The 20,633-nt window shown below is 40.9% G+C and overlaps 1 protein-coding gene across 3 annotated transcripts; it reads right to left on the bottom strand.

The window, feature by feature from the left end:
- Positions 1-266: 266 nt before the first annotated feature.
- LOC134212761 (uncharacterized) lies at positions 267-20,064 on the bottom strand. Of its 3 annotated transcripts, none has more exons than XM_062690899.1 (7): positions 19,909-20,064; positions 19,117-19,667; positions 5,779-7,761; positions 2,896-3,109; positions 2,511-2,838; positions 2,304-2,449; positions 267-1,176 (listed from the first exon to the last, which is right to left on the bottom strand). In XM_062690899.1, exons 2-7 carry the CDS (start codon positions 19,640-19,642, stop codon positions 900-902), a joined length of 3,474 nt encoding a protein of 1,157 aa, XP_062546883.1. In that variant the 5' UTR covers positions 19,643-19,667; positions 19,909-20,064; the 3' UTR covers positions 267-899. The 3 variants fall into 3 exon arrangements, with proteins under 3 accessions (XP_062546883.1, XP_062546884.1, XP_062546882.1); XM_062690900.1 differs by having other exon boundaries at positions 19,757-20,056; XM_062690898.1 differs by having other exon boundaries at positions 19,117-20,056.
- Between the last annotated feature and the right edge of the window lie 569 nt (positions 20,065-20,633).

Genomic DNA, 20,633 nt, shown 5'->3' with positions numbered 1-20,633 from the left:
CTATCTATTCCCCTAAAGTTTTTTTTGCTCTCATGTGATTTTTGCAATACATTTTACGATGTACGAGAAAGGCAACATCGCTAGGTGGATTATTCTGCGTTTTTCTTATACATATCATTAAGTCTCTGCTTTGACAAAAAGTATTAGAAATATTAATAATAAACAACAATGATTTTTTTACGTGTAGGTTTTTCACGTTATAATAATTTAGAACACTTACTGACTAAAAGATGTGATATACCTACGAAGAAAATAGGTTTTGCAAATTATATATCTGGTTCAAAAATAAATCATTTTATTTATTTTGCACTTCTATTATACCGCCATACATTTTTTATAGCAACAACTAGTATGCAAGTGGATTTATTCGTTACATACGAATATTTCCAAGTCGAATAAGCTAATAAGTTTCAATGTATTATGGTAGTAAATATTTAAATAGTAGTTTTTTCATCTTCATTCCATTGTGTCGAACATCGCTAAACATTTTAAAATATATATTAGTCTCGCTTTAAATGAAATAATTGAACCAAGTCTTGTGAATCCGCTGAACACAAAAATTCTACCGTACTGAACAAACTCGCGAAACTAGTTTCCGAAATAAAGTATCTAATGGTTTGCTCGAAAGGACTCACAATTTGCTCAATCGAGTACGATTGGGGAGATTTATCTTCTTGTGACAAAATCACATTTTAAAAAGCTAAAACATTAGAAGGTCAACAACACTAAATGTCCCCATTACTTAAAGTATAGGACAAAGGAGGGGCAACACAATACTCCTATCATTATGGACATTATTTGTGTACAATCTTGCTCGATTCAGTCCCATCCTATCCACGTATGCACTATGTTTGACTGACTGACTATTGATGGCTCAGTTTGCCACCTTGGTTTACCTTCTATCTGCACGCCAGCGCATACTCGTCGATTGTTCTCAGTTTTATGGACTTATCACTGACCAATACCAACTGTCTGCCGTTAGCTGCGTTAAGGAATAATTTTTCCCTCATAGCGACCTTGTCTCGGGTGATGCGTCGACCGTCCGGGCCCTGCAACTGCTTATGATTGGTGAAACATGTTGTGAGATCATCCAGGCTGATTGCCAGCAATTCACCGCTCTGGAAGGTGGTACAGTGAAGCCCGACTTCGTGCAGGGTGGACGATTCAGTCAGGATGCTAAAAGAAAAAAAAACGGTCGAATGACTACCAATCGTGTTTGACAGTTGTGTTCGAGGTTATGTTCAATCCAAAGTGCGATTCAAATAGTGACCAACTAGCCAATTCACGTTAATAAAGATTAAAAAAAAGGATCGTTGAAGGGTTGTTTCCGAAGCCTTGACGACAGAGTATTACATTTCAATAGACGGATTCGCGGATGATGTAATGCTTGAGGTTACTGGCGACACTTTCGATGAAGTTGAACTTAAACCTTCATATTCATAGCAGAGTCGAGGACAACTCAAGGAGGTTGGCGTTAACACATCATAAGACGAAAGTCGTAGTAGGGACCTGCACAGTTAAGTCCATGAGAGCATTAAAGCATCTGGTCATGATGATCGACGATTCGCTAAATTTTAGGAGCCACGTCAATTATGCGTGCATCACTAGCGATAAAATCATTATCACGAATGATGCCCGGATCGGCGGTGCATAATCAGGTGCATAGGCTTATATCGAAAGAAATTGACCAGAGTACACCGACTGATGTATCTACGAGTCGCAAGCGCATACCGCACAATATCGTAGAGGGCGCTCTGCGTGCTGATGCCGATAGACATACTTCTGGAGGATGATGTTGAGTGCTTTAACGAAAGGGACTCGGTGCAAGTGCGACGTGTCAAGAGAGCAGCCTCGTTGCTCAAATGGCAAAGAGCATGGGATACCGCAAAGGTCGTTGGACTCACATGCTAATTCTGGATGTATCGTGTTGGGTCGATAGAAGGCATGGTCATATCAACTTCCACCTTACACAGGTGTTGTCTGAAGATGGTTGTTTCAAGAAGTTTTTGCATAGGTTCGGGTTCGCAGAATCTGCGGATTGCAACTGCGAGGCGGCAATGTCTCAGTGGGGGATATAATGACAAGAAGAAAAAGATCCTCGTCAAAATGGCCGATTTTGTTTAATTTTTCATGGATACGATAATCTCACTTTATGCCAACCTTATATGAAACGCATAATGAGCACCAACTTATAAGACAAAAAAAATTTACAACGTGCCCCATAATAAAAAGATAAACAGCTTTTTAAGTCGAACCACAATAGAGTTTCTACCAAAGTTGAAGTCGATGTCTGGTTTACTAACCTGCTAGATTCCAGTGGTATATCGTAGTTTTGTACCAGGTGCCAAGACCGTTTTTTCATATTGATAGCCATAATTTTGATGGTTTTACGCATAAGGTTCTCTCCCGCGGACGGACACAATTGGATTAGGAATAGAGCACTATCCTCCTAGAATATAAGTTGCAACATTAGAAGTTCTTTTTTTCTTTGCTAGTATCGTAATTATTACCTTCTCATTGTAAATGAAAGCAGCTAATGGCGTCTGTATTTCCACCTTCAAATCCACCGTAAACACCAAACAGCCATTGTCGTAATTCCATATGGCAACGGTAGTGCTTCCCAGCCCAATCAGCCTATTGCCGTCCAAACACTTCAAACTAGCGATCTTCTGTGTCACGGTGGGAAACTCTCGGATACTAGCGAGTGTTTCCAAATCCGGCGTCAAGCTGTACTTGCACATGCCAGTCCGATGTTCGTTTTCCGCCAGTAGCTCGTGCCAGCATATGATGAAGTATCGGGACCGTGGTAAAGGTGTAAACAGTATGTCCGATATTTCGCTAGAATATTTAAGAATGTGAGAAGGACTGCATTGTTCATCGCCGTTTTTTACTTACCTTCGAACACTATCCAGTTGCAATGACTTCATACGGAGGCTTGGTGTCTCCTTCTCTTCGTTTGCACCGACAAAATAGCAGTTAATGTAGAGTGAAGCCAACGGGCATAGCCGAGCGTCGTCTTCATCCAAGTTGCGAGCTCTAGGTTCCAAGTAGATTACTTCCCCTTCGTTGAAGCATAGACGGTTGAAATTGGTTGAGTCAACGATAGTGTCTGTACAAATTAAAGTTAAATAAATGGCATTGAATAAATGTTAAAATTTATCACTTCAAACAGAGGCGTTGCGTCCGCATATGCAACCTGTGATCTGCACAAGTGGCAACTTCGTTTCCAAAATTTAAATTATCGATAGAATTCTTGTCTTGGAAGGTCAAATAACCCAGAAAAATGGCTTACGTAATATGTGTATGGTCACTAACTAACAATACTGACGCAATATAACACAAATAAAACTGTCTCAATCAAAAATTAATAATTATTCGAACATAATAAAACCAACCGTAATACAACTTCCATCAAATTCTCTTCAAGAGAATTTTTCATGGGTCGAAACAAGGTGCAGGAAATCCCTCCAAGCAGCTTCTTTCGTTTCGAACAACATTTTTCTCGTTGCCAGTGGATGACATCGGCAACCCGCCGGACCCGCGGATGAAGCAACAGTTACAAGTACATACCAGAGCGGAAGAAGAAGTGCCCCGGCCTGTATTTATGAAAGGCGACTCGCTGGAAATTTCGCGAGCTGATTTCCAAGGGAATTAAGTGCATCTTCCGGTGACGAAGGAGCACCTCAAGTCCCTGGTGGAATTGCATGACATGGAGTAGATGGATCTCATGGCCGAATTGAAGGGCTGTGGACTAAAATATCGGGATAAACTGTACCTAATCCTCTTGCAGCATGAGTCAATCGCCTGAAAGGACCACAAGATCATTAAATACTACACTGTTGTTGATTGAGAGCGCTTCATACGCCATTGGCAGAGTGGAGGAATGGCTCAACTCGAGACGGTTGTCCCTTGCACACCTCAATACGGAAGTCGTGGTGGTGCATAACCGCCATGGGTTGCAGCAAGCGAGGATAGAAGTAGGGACCTGCACAGTTAACTCCGTGAGGTCTCTCAAGCATCTGGGCGTGATGATCGACGATAAGAATTCACTCCCGCACCAGATGTGTCATGTACAAAACGCTTATGAGATTCGAAGTTATAAAGAGACAGGTGCTTAGGACCAGCTAAGGCGGTGTTCAAGAGGACGGTGTGTAGCGGCAAAGGATGAATCAGGAGCTCGTTCAACTCTACGGTAAACGCAGTATTTAGAAGGTATCTTGCGCTGGAAGGGTACGATGGGCAGGGCATATTGTAAGAATGCCGAACAGCAACCCTGCAGAGATGGTGTTCACTTCCAACCCGACAGATACAAGAAGGCTGGGGCAGCAGGGACAGCAGGGACAGCATGATGTCCAAGGGCTTGACGACCCCTCCCCAGCTGTCTGCGAGTCAGGGAGAACTGCCTAGGGCGTGGTGGGATTTAGCAGTGGGCTCTGCTAAAATCCCTCCCAAAAAACCACAAGTGCCCGTAAGCGGACTCTATCAAAGCGACTGTGTGCCGCTTCAAAAGCACAAGCCCAGGGAGGGAGTGCCAACTGGCATGTGGAGTGTCCCTACTTCGGTAGGGTAGTGCGTGAGCTGCTTCGGCAGGGAGTGAGTGATCTGTTTGTGCTGAGGCAGGAGTGTCACAGCGAGTCGCCGCCGCTATGGCAGCCTCGAAGCGCAGCAGAAGTCTGAGTATGGACTGCACATGCTAAGGTAAGAGTGTCGTAGCGTTGCTACCGCTATCGACACCTCGAGGCATGGCAGTGGAGTGTTAGAGTGAGTTGGGGAGTGTCCCTACTTCGGTAGGGTAGCGCGTGAGCTGCTTCGGCAGGAGTGAGTGATCTGGTTGTGCTGAGGCAGGAGGGTCATAGCGCGTCACCGCTATTGTCACCTCGAAGCGCAGCAGAAGTTCGAGTATGGACTGCACATGCTGAGGTAGGAGTCGAGGGACCTATCGACACCTCGAGGCATGGCAGTGGAGTGTTAGAGTGAGCACCTGAAAAGGGTCACATGGAGCGAATGGTCTTTGGAGAAGCTGCTTCGGCGGCAGGGTAACCCACACACCTACAGTTGTGCACATGTGGTGCATGGGGAGTGTCCCTGCTTCGGCAGGGTAGCGTGTGGTCTGCTTCGGCAGTGGTGTGATTGATCTGTTTGTGCTGAGGCAGGAGTGTCATAGCGCAATATCTGTAGGCCCAGGCAGTTACCGCTATTGACACCTCGAGGCATGGCAGCGGAGCGTCCGGGAGAGCATCCAAGTAAGACTCAAATGGAGTGAATGGTGTGCGAGCACCCAAGTCAGTCTCGCGTGGGACGAGTGCCTGTGTGAGCGATAATGAGCGAGTACGCTTAGTACTGCCGTCCCCCAGAAGTAGTACTGCGAGGTAGTTCCTGGGGAAACGATGGTGGAGCCCAAGGGAGTTTAGTCGGTATTACCGGTATGGTCGAGTCCGACACTCCAGTACACTTCCGTGTGGTAGTTTGGCAACTACAATGCACGTGTACTGGGTTAGTGTGTAAATGCATTCTCCCTTGAAAAAAAAAAAAAAAAAAAAAAAAAGATACAAGAAGGCGTGGAGCGCAGCGAACAAGGTGGGCTAAACAGGTACAGACCGACATGGCGAGCGTGGAGCGCCATCGAGGATGGAGAGTTGTGGCCTCGAATAACGCGCCCGTATTGTGCGCGTAATACAGCGACTTAATTTTACGCGATTTAATAGTTTTCATTTACATGGCAGGTAAGCTAACAAAGAATATTCTAATTTATTTAGTGTAACAGAGTACTCTACTCACCGGTTTGGGCTCGTTTCATCTGTCCCAATGGTTGCAGCTCTTGCTGCAGCCCCAAAAGTGATGCTAATTTCGAACACTCCCAGAAGCTAATCAGATCCTGCTGAATGACGATGATCGTATCGGCCGCATAATAAACCATCTGCACTTCGCCGTTTGCACGATCCACGGGATTTTTTATCGTTCGCAACTCGCTGGGTAAGGGAAGCTTAGCCACCTCCGGCACTCCGCCAACCGCTGCTGCAGGCCGTTGTGTGTGGTTGTTTTGACGCTCGGCGGAAGTTGAACTGCTTACAGCACTGTCCACTGAAACGCGACTGTTGCGCCGAATTGGTGCCGTGGTAGAATCACTTGCAGCACCCATCTGCCGATCCGCTTTGTGTGACGGTTCTAGTTTCCGTTTCGGGCGTCGATTTTGTTTCAAATTTACAAAAGACTGCTTTTTGCGCACTTTTCCGTTCCGGAGCGAATATCCTGCTTTTAAAACTAACCGTCGGTAGCTCCGAAGATTGGAAGAAGTGACGACCATGATTGATTTTTTCCGTTTCTGCTGAGCACTATGCACTTTATAACGCCGCTTCCTGGCAACGACTGAGGGCGGCGCTCCCCTAGATCGGATTTTACCGTAATGCGAGACCCGATCAGCTGATTTTGGTCGTTCGACCAGAAGATCGGGCTGTTGTCGAATGATCGTTTTGCTATTGTTTACAGCGATCTCCACGCCGTTGTCACCTTCCGTTGTTGTTATTTTGAGCGGCGAAATAACTACGACGGCTACTTTGTTTTCAACACCGACCGGCAGGTGGCGGCTACGTGGCTTGAGATCAGGACAATACGCCGGATTGTAGCGTAAATATTCCTTACATTTGTTTCTTTCCTTCTCGTCATGCAGGAACGAGGCATATGGAACACCGGAAGAAAGCTCGTGTTTTTCTTCTAGTGTTGGATCAAAACGAGTAGGAAATTTGTAATAATGTTTTCGGATTTGAATCATACTACATGGAGTCTTATCGATTTCAGGGTTCAATTGGCTTCTCCGAAAATCCAAATCCTTGCTTACGGGCAAGGCAGGATTTGCGGGATCAGTCGAATCGACGGCCATCCGCCGTTTCTTGTACTTTTCGCGTAACTGTCGTTCCCGGAGTAAGCTAGGACTATCACTGGTCTCCGAATCGGAACTACTTTCACTACTAGAAATGTGGATCGCCTCGTCCATGTGTCGTTTGACTGACGTTGTGCTTTCTATTTCTGCCACAGTGGGGATAGAATAAAGAAGGTCCTCTTTTGTTACGCGCCAGTGCTCCACGCGATCTTGCTGAGACATAGCTGGCACTTGTTGGTTTATTTTTTCTAGCATTGCGTCGAATTCTGTGTATTTGTATGGCCGGTTTGCAGAGGATGATACCTTATTTTCACTAGGTATCTTAACGCACCCGGAACTGGATACGTCCCAGAAGGAGTTTGCCATCGATGAAGGGTTAACCTGTGCCGTCGAGCTGCTATCCGAGTCCTTCAAGGTACACTGATCAATGGGTAGATTACTATTGGAACAGTCTTTGGATGTTCCAGGCAAAGGCTGGTCTTCATTGACTGTTTGCAAATCGATCGCTCCCTCTTCATCGGACAATTCCATACGAGTATCTTCCTCGATGTCATCCTCATCGATTTCTATCGTTAATGGATTGTTGTCTTCCACTCTTGGTGACTCGTTTGACCTGGTTGAACTTCCCAGGAGGGCCGAATTGGTTGGTGTTCTGATATCACGATGCTTTGATGACTCCACTGAGGTCGGTTCATCCCCACTAACCGACTGACTGCATGATTCTGTAGTTTCAGATTCTGTATCTGGTTCCAGGTCGATTACTCCCAGTAGTCGATATGGGCCACTGTTTTTCTGCTGTCGACTGGTTTTCGTAGAAGTAGCTGTGCAGGACTTATCGAATGACCGGCGGACGATGCGCTTATCGTAATGGTTTGCGGTCATTACTGAAAAGAGCAAGAAATGAAACATTAACAAATTTGAACACGTGGATATGACAAAGTAAATAAGCCCTAAATCACCCAAACCCCAAACTATAATAAATAAAAATAGAGCCAATAATCTACATATAGTGCTAACCCGCAAAACCATTCGTCAAACTCCTTCAATGTTATTATTACAAAATTAAATTATTTTCTCGGTATTTGCACAGAGAACAGACATACAAGTCCGTTCTCAATCGTGTGTAAGGGATTTAACGGACGTTTTGAAATGCAACACAAGTGGCAATCTCGTGGAGGCGCTGGCATCGCATAGTTTCTCTCATCAAGAAGCTGTCAAAATTTTAGGCGCCACCACCCACCATGGACATAAACAACAGATCCTCCTCCTCACTCTGGTCACAATTCCATATATGATGTTTCTTTCTCACACTAACGCACGCGATTTCTCTGCCATCAAGGAGCACATGGTTTGTTTTGTGATGAGGGAAGATCCATTAATTACGTAACACCAGAACGATCATGTATGATCCCTCCTCTCCCCAGTTACACTTTTTGTATAAATTATCTACACTGAGGAAAATGGACGTATGTTTTCCGATCAAACGCCTTATGAAAATTTGCCACAAGGAATCGGTATGAATCTCAATATGTTGCCTTATGAATGATGATTTTAATTTGAAAAAACCCAGATTAATCCACCTAGCAGTGATGATGCCTTTCTCGTGCATTATAAAATATGAAGCTCTTTAGGGGAATAGATAACATTTTTTCGATCATTTTAATATTTTTGCCTTGCCACCATTCAAAAAATTGTTCTTTGAATTTTCAAGGGGACCTTTGGGGAAAAACAATGTTTTTTCAATAATTCTGAAAAGCAATGATCGGGCCCATTTCCAATAGCAAACAATTCCCGTCGAATGCAACTTGTTGCGAGTAAATCGGATAATTCTAAGTTCTAAAGTGTGCCTACAAAATTTGTACACATACACACACACATACACAAAAAAACAGACGTCACCTCAGTTTGTCGAGCTGAGTCGATCGGTATATAACACTATGGGTCTCCGGGCCTTCTATCAAGTTTTTTAGCAATCATATAGCCTTTCGGTACAACTTTGTTGTACGAGAAAGGAAAAATGCATATGTTACAAATATGCGATCGTGCGGTAGTACAATGATTAGCGATAGTAAATACAATGATTAGCGCAACGGCGCGTTTTGAAAAATACATATGGATTAAAATTCGATATGTTTCCAACTTTCCTGATTTCCACGTAGTGTTTTTTCACCAATGTAATATTAAAGTTCAATAATACTACATAGTTGTATGTCATACATTGATTTTGCATCCCTTTGTGTAATAATTGTACAAGTACATTTGTGAAAATGAAACCAACAATTCACATAAATATAAATGAAAAAAAAAAGCCGCATAATATGGAAATAAGGAGGTGTATGAAAACGAACGTTATGTTCAAATCACCCATATGCCCAAACTACACCATCATTCCACCCAAACCAACCAAACCAAAAAGCAGTTAGCCTTAATGACACGCCTCTTCTTTCCTTCCAAAGCATGAAACAAAATGGCAGCAAACGTAACGAGCGCACGAGAAAGCATGTACGTAGGTATGCGATTTTTATTTCCAACGACGAAACTTTTACAGCTGTGTTGAGGCGAGCGGCTGAAGTCATCGGCTTCGGGTCTCTAGCGCGTGTGTGTTCGTCCATTAGTTTTCGTGTTCCACATTTGAAGCTTTGGAAAACTTTGCTTGAGAGGTTAGCATCATCAATAGACCAGTGCATGATGACGTAGGTTGACAGTTCACAGAGCTTTTTCACCGGAACTTAGCCTCTGGCAAAGCTTCCGATAAAATTGTTTCGTCATTTTATTCGCATGTAGATGTCCTTTGCGATTGATTTCATGCTGAATGCAAAGAATATCATTGAAATATTCGGATCGCAGCAATTTTAAACTAAAAATATGAATTTTAATTTTCTCCTCATCGATTTTTCTTCTAACACCTTGTAAACAAGCTCTGTGAACTGTCAAATAAGTGAGGTTAGATCAAGATCTTGCATTGGTCTATAAAGCACGAAAGAAGCAACACAAACTTTAATGCTGTCAGTATACACGGTGCGAAATTTATTCATTGAATGTGGAAATGCTACACACTTAATTTGTTTTACTCTATATTGTGCGGTTACTTGCTAAGTTTTTTTAAACTTTACTAAGTGTTATTTTAATCTCCAGATTATGTTCAACACCGTACTTGCTAAATGGACACGGTCGGTTAAAGTAGCTGTTCCTTAAATAGTTCGTTAAAGTAGTCGCTAGATTATTCGCTGTTGGTTTGAGCGAGACAGAGTATATGTCAAAAAAAATTAACCAGCAATCTGCGGTGTATTGTTCGAAATGAACGTTTATCAGCAATGGACTTTCTGCTGTACTATAGATCTCGCATAACTTTTCAAAAGGACCTAAGTAACATTTTTTTCATGAATTAATTTGAATAGCGCAATCAACAGAAAAACATGAAAGCTTTTGATTGCAGTTTTTTTTTTTAAATTAGCATACTGGCTCACCAGTTACGCGCCGGGTCCCATGCGCCGAGTTGTGCGCCATGCAAAAAGTAAATAAACCAATGTCAAATAGATGTGAGCTTTCGGTAAGCTTTTCCACATTCGCTTGTAAGGTATGTAGCATATTGTCGTCCCTTTACGAAAAGATATTTTTAAGTGAAATTGTTCGAGGTTTAGTAGTTGCTTTTCTTTCGCCTGTGTTGCGTTCGGGATATTGTTTAAGTGGATATTAGTAGTGCAATTATGTTTAATTTGTGATGTAATATTCTACACTTAAATTGAGTAAAGTACCATAATATGACACAATATCTTAGCGGCGCACAACTAAGCGAGGCAGAGGTGAATGAGCAAAATGCTATAATATCTCGAGAATCACAATATTGATTGCAGTATTCAAATTAATTCATGAAAAAATGTTACTTACGTCCTTTTGAAAAGTTAAGCGAGAATTCATGAAAAAATTTACTAAGGTCCTTTTGAAAAGTTATGGGAAATGTAATAAAATGCGTAAAGCCAAAATAGAACTTTTGGGAACTTGCAAGTGTTCTGATTGTTTAAGTTGACTTTTGTAAATTTATTGGTCAATATTTAAGAAGTGCAGTTAAAAGAAAAGTGCATACTTAGTTTATTCAAATTTGATTCAGACTATCTTTTGAAAAGGGTCAAACTTGTTTTTACTGATTTTTCAAATGGATATAATCGAAAACGACCCTTCCTACAAAAAGTGTTGTATGGTGACTATCGCAAAAATCAGTCAAACTTTCTAATAAAACTTTTTGAAAACTCAAAATTGAATCCTACACTAAAAAATCGATTTAAAAAATTTAAAGTCAATTTGCAAAAAAACGCCCTTTTCGATTTGGACGAAATTTTGTCTCAAGATAGGTGATTATGTTCCCTACCAACCGTCCATACATCGCAAGCTGGGCACTTTGAAGGGAAAAAAATTTTTCTAACAAAAACTTTTTCTTGACGGAATTGATTTTTTCAACAACATAATCACCTATCTTGAGACAAAATTTCATTTAAATAAAAAAGGGCGTTTTTTCGCAAATCGACTTTAAAATTTTTAAACTGATTTTTTTCAGTGTAGGGCTCAATTTGGATTGTTTCCGATATTTTCACTAGAAAGTTTGACTGATTTTGCGATGGTCACCCATACAACACTTTTTTGTGGGTTTCTTTGTGAAGTTTTTTCTTCCGTGTAAGCTGTGTATTCTATGCTGTCAGTGTGCCGGTTTCGAATAAATTGTGTCTTGGGAGAACATAACCTAGAAAATCGATAGCTTATTTGTTACGAAATAATGATGTCTCATAACTCTTTGAATATTTACTATTTTTTGAGAAGTGCCATCATTATGAAACTCAATAGTGAACAAGAAGAAAACATTCCCCATCGAATGCAACTTGTAGCAAAATCGATTCAGGTTTAGTACTAGAAAATTGGCTAATGTTTCAATGTGCACACACACATGCACACACACACACGGACACACACACGGACAGACAGACATTTGCTGAGTTTGTCGAGCTGAATCGAATGGTATATAATGCTATGGGTCTACAAGCGCTCTATAAAAAGTACGTTTTGGGAGTGAAATGAAAGCCTTTCTGGTACAACTTTGTTGCACGAGAAAGGCAAAAAGTGAAGTGCGGCAGACTGGGTTCGAACCATGGACGTTGGGGTCGGGAGGCCGGTATGTAGACCACACGCCCATCGACGCTTGATTACTCAGGAAGGTAACTGCGTATGAGAATCACTGTTGGTGGAATAATCAGTCGAAGATTCATAAGGCGCCAGTTATGAATTTCGATAGTCCAGTTCGCTGAGTGTAGAATTTTGGTACTGATTTTCACACATCAGGCAACCCCCTCACTCCTCTAAGCGTTATGTAATCTATGGATGTTCCCTGAGATGTTTCGTTGGTGAACAGAAGTGAACAGCAGCTACCACCTCTGCCTGTATTTTGAGCACATTTGTGCTCAAGTATATTTATGATTTTTCTATCATTCATGTCCCTTTTAGTATTTCAATTCGGGTTATGTATAGAAATCTAACAAGCGTTTCCGGCAGTGAATAATTGTCTCTCTTCGGTATATATTTATTCACCAATATGGGAAGTGGCTATAACAGAAACTCTACTTGGTAATACAATCAAATTGCTTGAAGGTACGAAAATACTTTTTGCTGAATTTGTTTTTTAACCTTATTGGTTCCATAGTGCATGAAAAATAAACATCAACAGTTCAAGACAAAATTTTCAAAACGACTTATCTGCTTTTGTAAACAAAAAATCAAACGACGATTTGACGAATCTGATAGCTCTCCCACGCAAACTAACACCATCAATAGGTAGGTGAAGGCTTCCGCTACCTGTTGATGGTGTCGGTTTGCGTGGGAGAGCTATAAGATTCGTCAAATTGTCGTTTGAATCTTTGTTTACAAAAGCAGATAAGTCGTTTTGAAAATTTTGTCTTGAGTTAGCATGTGCTGGAAGAGGCGGCAAGCTTGGTATCATTTTGGCGCGCAATGTTTGTTTGGTGGAATGTGACAGCTAGTACGCACGACGTCATGAAAGACACCTAGCGCCACCAAACGACGTATTGCCACAGTCAGTATTCTAACGTACTTTGATTTACATAGTTTTTTGAGTAAAATTTGTTCTAGCCTGGATGTCTGTTATCTGTGCCTGGATGTCTGTTATCTGTGATAATGGACATGTTGCGGAAAAAGGGATATGGAGTAATAGGACGCAAAATAATTTTTCGTAGTAAATTTAGTAGAAAACCACGGGTTTCATTTTTGTGCTTCCTAGGTATCAATGGAATGATTGATAGCTTTTGGACTGAAGGAACGTATAATCGGGTGAAATTTTTCGATTGTTGTCGCAATTTTGCTAAAAATAACTATCCAGGATTCCATACAGTATGGATACTCGACGATGCAAGGATTCATTGTGACGCCAATATTATTCGGTACCTCCGATCAATCGGTATTATTCCTATCTTCCTTCCAGCATACTGTCCGTTTTTCAATCCGATTGAAATTATTTTCGGGTTGATCAAAAAAGATCTACGACGTAATTATCGCGAAGGTTCACCAATTTTAACAGAAGTGTGTGAAGCAATAAATCGATTCAAAATCTACCCATGCTCCAAAATATTCAAACTATTAAAACATTGTGGTTATCTTGCTGGTGGAGTGTTCTTTCCAGAATTAGGACTTGATCATGGCACCCGAAAGCATGGAAGTCGAAAAAAATGGATTTTTTTTAATAACAATTATCGAGCACAATAAAAAAAAAATCGTACAAATCAAATACTGCTTTAAATGTAGAACTGTTAAATGTCAAATTTAGTCTTAAAAATGTTACCCACTTTATTATTATTTTTGTGAAAATGGGTAAAAACAAACCGAAAATTATCATTCCATGTAGAAACTTGATCTACCCAACTGGACTAAAAAGTTTTCAATGGTTTCACGATAACCTTGTTTATAATTCTCTGTTCATGTGCCATTTTACAATTTGTACCAACTATACTCAGGTATATTTATTTTCCTAATAAATATTATCTACCTACTTGCATTAAAAAGAACGGGGGAAACATTTTCAAATCATGAGTTTGTTTTCGGCTTGGATGTTGAACAACTTGATGATGATTTTGCTCTCGATGAAAATGTAGAAAATGAGTAGAATTGCACGATTTGTTACGCAAAATGTAGGGGGTGGGGGTCCTTCGAGAAATTGTTACTCGTAACAATTGAGAAAAAATATTTAAATTTTTCAAAAATTAGTTGTTGTCTTCAAAATAGCATAAAATACACAAAAAATAAAAATTTATTGTATCGTGGTTCAAAGATTTTTTCAAAAAAAATGTATTTGTTACGCGTTACGCATAGGGGTGGGGGTAGTTATAAATTTTGTTACATATTGTTAAGAGGGGGTGGGGGGATCTTAAAAACAACGTTTTTCGCGTTACGTAATATTTGAACAGACCCTTCACATTTAAGATATTGTGATAGAAAGTTATTTTTTTAAGGAAAGCATGATAAAACTAGAAATACTAGAATAAGAGATCGGCGAAGACGCCATCTTGTTTCCAATTGAACCGTCAAAAGCGGTTCCATTTCGACTTGTTTACTTTTTGCATCCATAAGAAGCAAGCAAAAAGTTCAAGTGCTGCCAGTATCATTGTCACGATTTCATGCATTTTCATACGTTGCCATTTCGACAGTTTTTCACTCCGCCGGTCTCTGGTTATAGGGTTGCTAGATAAAACTAATAAATAAAGTGACAATGTTTGACATACTTCCCCTGAGAAGTAAGTACAATATGTTAGCACCACTGCTCCGATGTACACATCAAACTAAAACTAATTGGATTCACAATGATTAACACGCCTAAAACAGACGAATCAGCATGAATTTTGACAGCTCTTTCCTGTGCAAGTTGCTTGCAGGCTGAGACGAGACCTGCAAAGACGGCTTCTTTTTCCTTGTTTTGACACTTGTTCTTCTTTTCATCACAGTTGATCATTGATTCTCAACTGTTTCCTTGAGTGTTTCACCTAAATCCCGGGTAGAATCTTCTGAGCACAATAAAAGTGTTTGTGATTTACGGATTTGTAAACTTATTTTTATAAAGATTTTCCTATCGGAAATAAAACACGTATTCATAACAGTTCAATATTAAGCTGTCCTGCTTTTCTAGTATACTTTTCAAAGTGAAAAAGTATTGTACGTGGATTTCCCTATTGGACCCGACCGTTCGAAATAGTCGCTCCTTGAACGGTCGTTAAATTCGCCGTTTTCACCTTCACACCCGTCTTCATATTAAAATCTGTCAAAACTGACAAGTCTGCCACGTGCTTTTTGCTGTTTCCCTCGGACTTCTCTTTCTTTTTCCGATGTTTTGACATCTGTTTTGATAAACAAAAAGCAAAAAACAAGGTAATCTACCAAACATTTATTGAGTTTGGCAAACCTTGCTGGAAAAAGGAACGTTTGAAATAGGCAAGTGAACGTCGGTTCCATTGGTCAAGTAAATCCACAATACTCGTAAAACAAAATCATTCGGAATACTTTTTGAGGGATACCAATACTTTTACACAAACAGGTGCTGGTTGCATCTGACAATTCGTGACAGCGCTTGCTGGTTGCAGATGAAGTTACATTTTTTCTTCTTTGCAAGTCCCGTCCCAGCTTGCAGGTTGTCTGCAATGCTAATTTTATTTGCAAATCGCAATATATCAGCATTGTATCTGCACTGAAAGCTGATAAGCATTAAACGGGTAGCATTACGTGCCGTTATATAGTCGAATTAAAGCAGCATTTTAATGCTTACGGTTACTTGGGTTATGTAGGTTTAGATAACAATTTGACTTAGATCCCTATCCTCTTGATTCGCGGTGTTGGCATGGTGAAAGATTTCAGAACGCGCGCATAATTTTTGAATTTGAAAACCGCCTGGCGGTGTGAATAGAGTTGTGAAGGCGAACCGGTTCCATGACGGTGTCAACCTCTGGTGTAAATGGTGGGTAGCCTCCAGTGATGATAAAGGAAAGCTTTTATGGTAAGTTTCAGGACCGATCATTTAGTGATTTGGGGTGCTTTGAGTGAAATGGAAAAACTGTAAGACTGATGTGGAAAAATTCGGGGACTGCAAGATCGTTTCTCAGGGGCCCTCCGTGCGGTAAGACGCGCGGCTACAAAGCAAGACCATGCTGAGGGTGGCTGGGTTCGATTCCCGGTGCCGGTCTAGGCAATTTTCGGATTGGAAATTGTCTCGACTTCCCTGGGCATAAAAGTATCATCGTGTTAGCCTCATGATATACGAATGCAAAAATGGTAAACTTGGCTTAGAAACCTCTCAGTTAATAACTGTGGAAGTGCTTAATGAACACTAAGCTGCGAGGCGGCTCTGTCCCAGTGTGGGGATGTAATGCCAATAAGAAGAAGAAGAAGAAGATCGTTTCTCAACCTTTTACAAGGAACAACTTAGGCCTAAATAGTAGAGTGGGGCGTCATGGTCATTTTTTCAAATCAATGGTTTTTCGAAGCCATTCTGGGTCCTGAACAACTGTACAGAATTTGGGACCGATTGGTTGCTTCCTCGCTTTACGCATCGCGTTTGAAGTTTGTATGGAAATTAGTATGGGAGAACGTATATTTTTGCATTTCTACTACTAGAGGTTTCAGTTCATCGTAAACCAAGTGGCACATTGTGTTAAAGTATAACCCAAAGGATGCCGAAAAACTTTGTTGAAGAAGGCACGTTGCTGGAACGTCCACGAAAAAAGTTGTAACGCTTCGAACATTAAGTGTTCAAACCATATGCAAAAAATCATTTATTCTGCCAGCACTGCCGTACTACGTAGACCAATAATTTAACTGACTGTTATTTCAAAATAGTTGATCTTATAGGGCTTTAGAGCTAATGGGAGCTATCCGGAATTATTTCACAAAGAAAAAATCCGACAAGAAGGAAGATGGGTTTTGCCCTACGATAACCATAGGTTGTCCGGTAGTGCTGGCAGAAACATTGATTTCTTGCATATGGTTTGAACAATCAATTTTCGAAACGTAATAACATTTTTTGTAGACCTTTCAGATACGTACCTTCTTCGGCAAAGTTTTTCGGCATCTTCCAGACTATATGCTAACGTATTGAGTCACGTGATTGATGATAAATGGAAGCCGTTAAGAACAAAAATGTAAAAAAGTACGTTTTCCCATACTAATCTCCATGTAAATTTAAAACGCGATGCGGCATGCGAGGTTGCAACCAATCGAGCCCATATTTTGCACAGTTGATTGGGGTCCCAAAACGATTCAGAAAAACCTTGATCTCACTTGATCGGACGAAGTTTGCGTTTTTCCATACAACTGCGCCCCACTCTACTAAATAGTGATAGGTCTCATGCCGGGCAACTACACAACGATGAATGGTCCTCATTAGAGGTGGCGCTTAAGCCATTCGTTTAAAAATGAGTACGTAGCGGTAGTCCCTCGTTCAGTTTCATTGAGTCTTTTCGTTATTCAGGGGTAGTTCGCCAGTCGTTCTCAAACGACTCAATTGCGGACTACAACCAAATGTAAGATTGATTAGCATATACCCCAAGAATTAGAAATAAAAGTATGATTTTTTTATAGCTTTGAGCTGCACGTAAAAAAAGCTGCTACAAGCAATCTTCATTCAACCTGTATCCGAACAGCTCGCGTTTCAGTGAACCCTTCATGAGTCGATGTTCTATGACTCGATATCGAGTCATGGAAGCAAGTTATGCCATATTATAAAATATGTTATGGATTACTGCGATGGTCCTTTGAAAAACCCTTGCAGCACATGTTTCACATAGGTTACTGCAATTCATGTGTGACCAGATTTGGTCACAAACGAGCAACCATTTTTGCCTGACTTTTGTTGCTCGGGAAGCTTTTCATGGATTTCATACTCCACATCTCGATATTTCCCTGAGCCGATGGTCCCTTCTTTATCGACTCATGGAGGTTTGATTGTATCCACAATTTTACGGTGTACCGTTTCGTGATGTTCATGTTTGCCTGTTATGAGGCAAAATGTGTTATTTTGCCTTCTATAACTGCTCGCATTAGCCCGGTATAAGGGCAAATATGTTATTTTGCCTCCTCTGAATACTCGAATTTGCTTGGGTATTGGTAGCGAAACGATTCACTGCAAAATAATTCTAACTGCGGAATGATACAAAACGCAGAATGGAATATTGCGCAATGATAATGATCGCGATGTGGTACACCAAGAAATGGATTACCGCGAAATGTTGTACCACGAATTGTCGTATAATCTTTAGAGCTTTAAAATCTACTTGACATCATCGAAATAATTTACCTTCGATGATGCTAAGAAGATTCCTGGGAAATTAATTAGAACAGTATGTAAATTATGCCAAATGGCTATTATGCCAAACGGCGCTCAATATGACAGCGCATACAAATTATGCCAAATGGTCATTATGCCAAACGGCTCTTATGCCAAATGACCATTATGCCAAACGGCGTTATACCAAACGGGGTACCGCCGTTTTGACTGACAAAAGAATGCTGCGTTGTCTTGGAGTTTTGGCTCATGTATTTGACGGAAAGGAAAGACCTATGAGTTTTACTTCGTTCACCTTGTGTTTTATCAACGAAAATACCAAATTTGGCACCCAGAAGCCTTAACTGCCGACAGCACTCTAAAAAAAATCACAAATTATTGTTTGGAAAAAGTTTTACCATCTACACAGACCACAAACTGGAAAGGATGGGAAAAACGCGCTTTCGGTTACACGTTTGCAGCGTTACGTAATGGAATTATCTATAATATAGAAATCATTTATCGACAATCTTCTAAAATGGGCAACGCCGATTTTTGTTCCAGGTTTCCTATTGCCCAAGAGGTACCACATAAACTGACGCGAGAATACATTAAAAGTTTGAACGTCACTTGTACATTCCCGCTTGACAATAAAAAAGTGGCAAAGAAACCAGAAAAGACGGGTATTTACTTAAAATACTGGAGTTTTTGAATAAAGGTTGACCAAAAGGAGTGAAAGAAGTTTTTTGGACATTTACTCGCATCATCCGGATTTAGAGGAAGTTGCTGGTTGTATCCTGTTCCAGGACAGGGTAGTAATCCCTGATGTTATGAAATTGCAAGTTTTGAAAATGCTACACATGAACTACTCTGGAATGTTAATAATTCTATTTCTAAATCGTTAGGCATTAAAAAAAATGCTTGAAAGCTAATAACTTACCTATCTTTGGCTCAGCACTGGTCGGTCGATCGCCGAAAATGACCGACGCCGGCAGTGCTCCCGGCGACGGTGGAGTGTCTTGAAAACTGAAATAGTTGTCCTTATGTGCGGTCGGGTTCTTATGGTAGACCCGATTCAGGATGATCCCAGCCGGGGTCGGTAAAACGGTTACCCGCTGTTGCTCATGTTCCGCTTGCGTGTTGGTAGAACTCGGTAGATGAGTTCGATGGTCGTGGATCGTTCGGCGCACCATGGTACTCTCCGCCGGCGGAGTCGGCGAGACTGTATGTGCCGGCGAAACGGATCGTTCAACCCTGATCGGGATATTGCGGACCCGTTGGGTCAATGTCGGCGGTCCACATCCCACGTCTACTTCGTCATCATCTTCCAACTCAATTGTCGGAATACTTCCACTATTTTGCTCCTCTTGCAGCTCAATCTGACTCAAATCCCATTCCGAATCAACACTATTGTCTACATGAAACTTGTTCTGGTTGAAGGCTCTGTTCATTTCACTGTTCTTCATCCGAATCCGGTTCCAAATACTATCCCTATATTGAGAATACATTTTAATACCCTGCTTTCAAGTTTGCACTCGATAAACAATCCTATTTCGTCATCAATCCCGTAAGAATCGTACTTATACGCAACGAGACGTGCAGTTTGGAAGAATCATGACACTCGCTTCTTATTAGAGGATTGAAATTTCCACTTGCTACTGCACTGCACAAAGCTTCAACACTTTTGCTGTTCCGCATTTGATTCACAATATTTATCCTAAATTCTCCATACTTTACGCCATCCGCAACATTTGCGTTCGGTAATACAAATGAAAAAACACAATTCTAACGCGAATATTAGCAAAATTTTTAAGTTTTTAGAAGCCGTATTTCACACCCGCACTGCAAATAAACACGATTTTCGATGTTGGAAAAATGTTTGACATATATGCCTGATAAAAAAAACATTGCACTCACACAAACATCCACGATCTGTCAAAATCATCAGTTTTTCCCGTTTTTCCAACATGGCGACATGAAAAGGGCTCAGTAGATGCCCGGGTAAAAATTACTTTACCACACTCCAAATAATCTAAACGTTGTTTCCACATGAATTTTCAGGTACATTTTACGTGCACACGTAGCTGCAAATGCTTCAGAAAATTCAGGTGAAACTTACGTGTCCGGTGAATTCTATCCAAAACTCAGGTAGAATTTACCTGATTTTCACGTAGAATGAGAATTCTATCAAAAAATCAGGTAAAAGTTACGTGAATTTCAGGTGGAAAAAAATCTACGTACTTTTTCAGGTGGAAAAAACGTGCAGATTTTTTTGGGTGCAAGACTGGGTTCATTCACAATTCTGGCTTAACTTTTCAAAAGGACCTACCCGCATAATTACAAACTGTAAGGCTGCCTTACACCTCGGGGAAATTTTCCGCCGGAATTTGGTCCCCGTGTATTTTAAAGGCCACCTCACACATCGGGAAAATTTTCCTCCGGATTTTGGTCCCCGTG

The sequence above is a fragment of the Armigeres subalbatus genome, chromosome 2 (assembly GCF_024139115.2).
Source record: "Armigeres subalbatus isolate Guangzhou_Male chromosome 2, GZ_Asu_2, whole genome shotgun sequence".
Lineage (NCBI taxonomy): Eukaryota > Metazoa > Arthropoda > Insecta > Diptera > Culicidae > Armigeres > Armigeres subalbatus.
The sequence above is the reverse complement of the archived record's forward strand: the minus strand, read 5'-3'. Positions and strand labels throughout refer to the sequence as shown.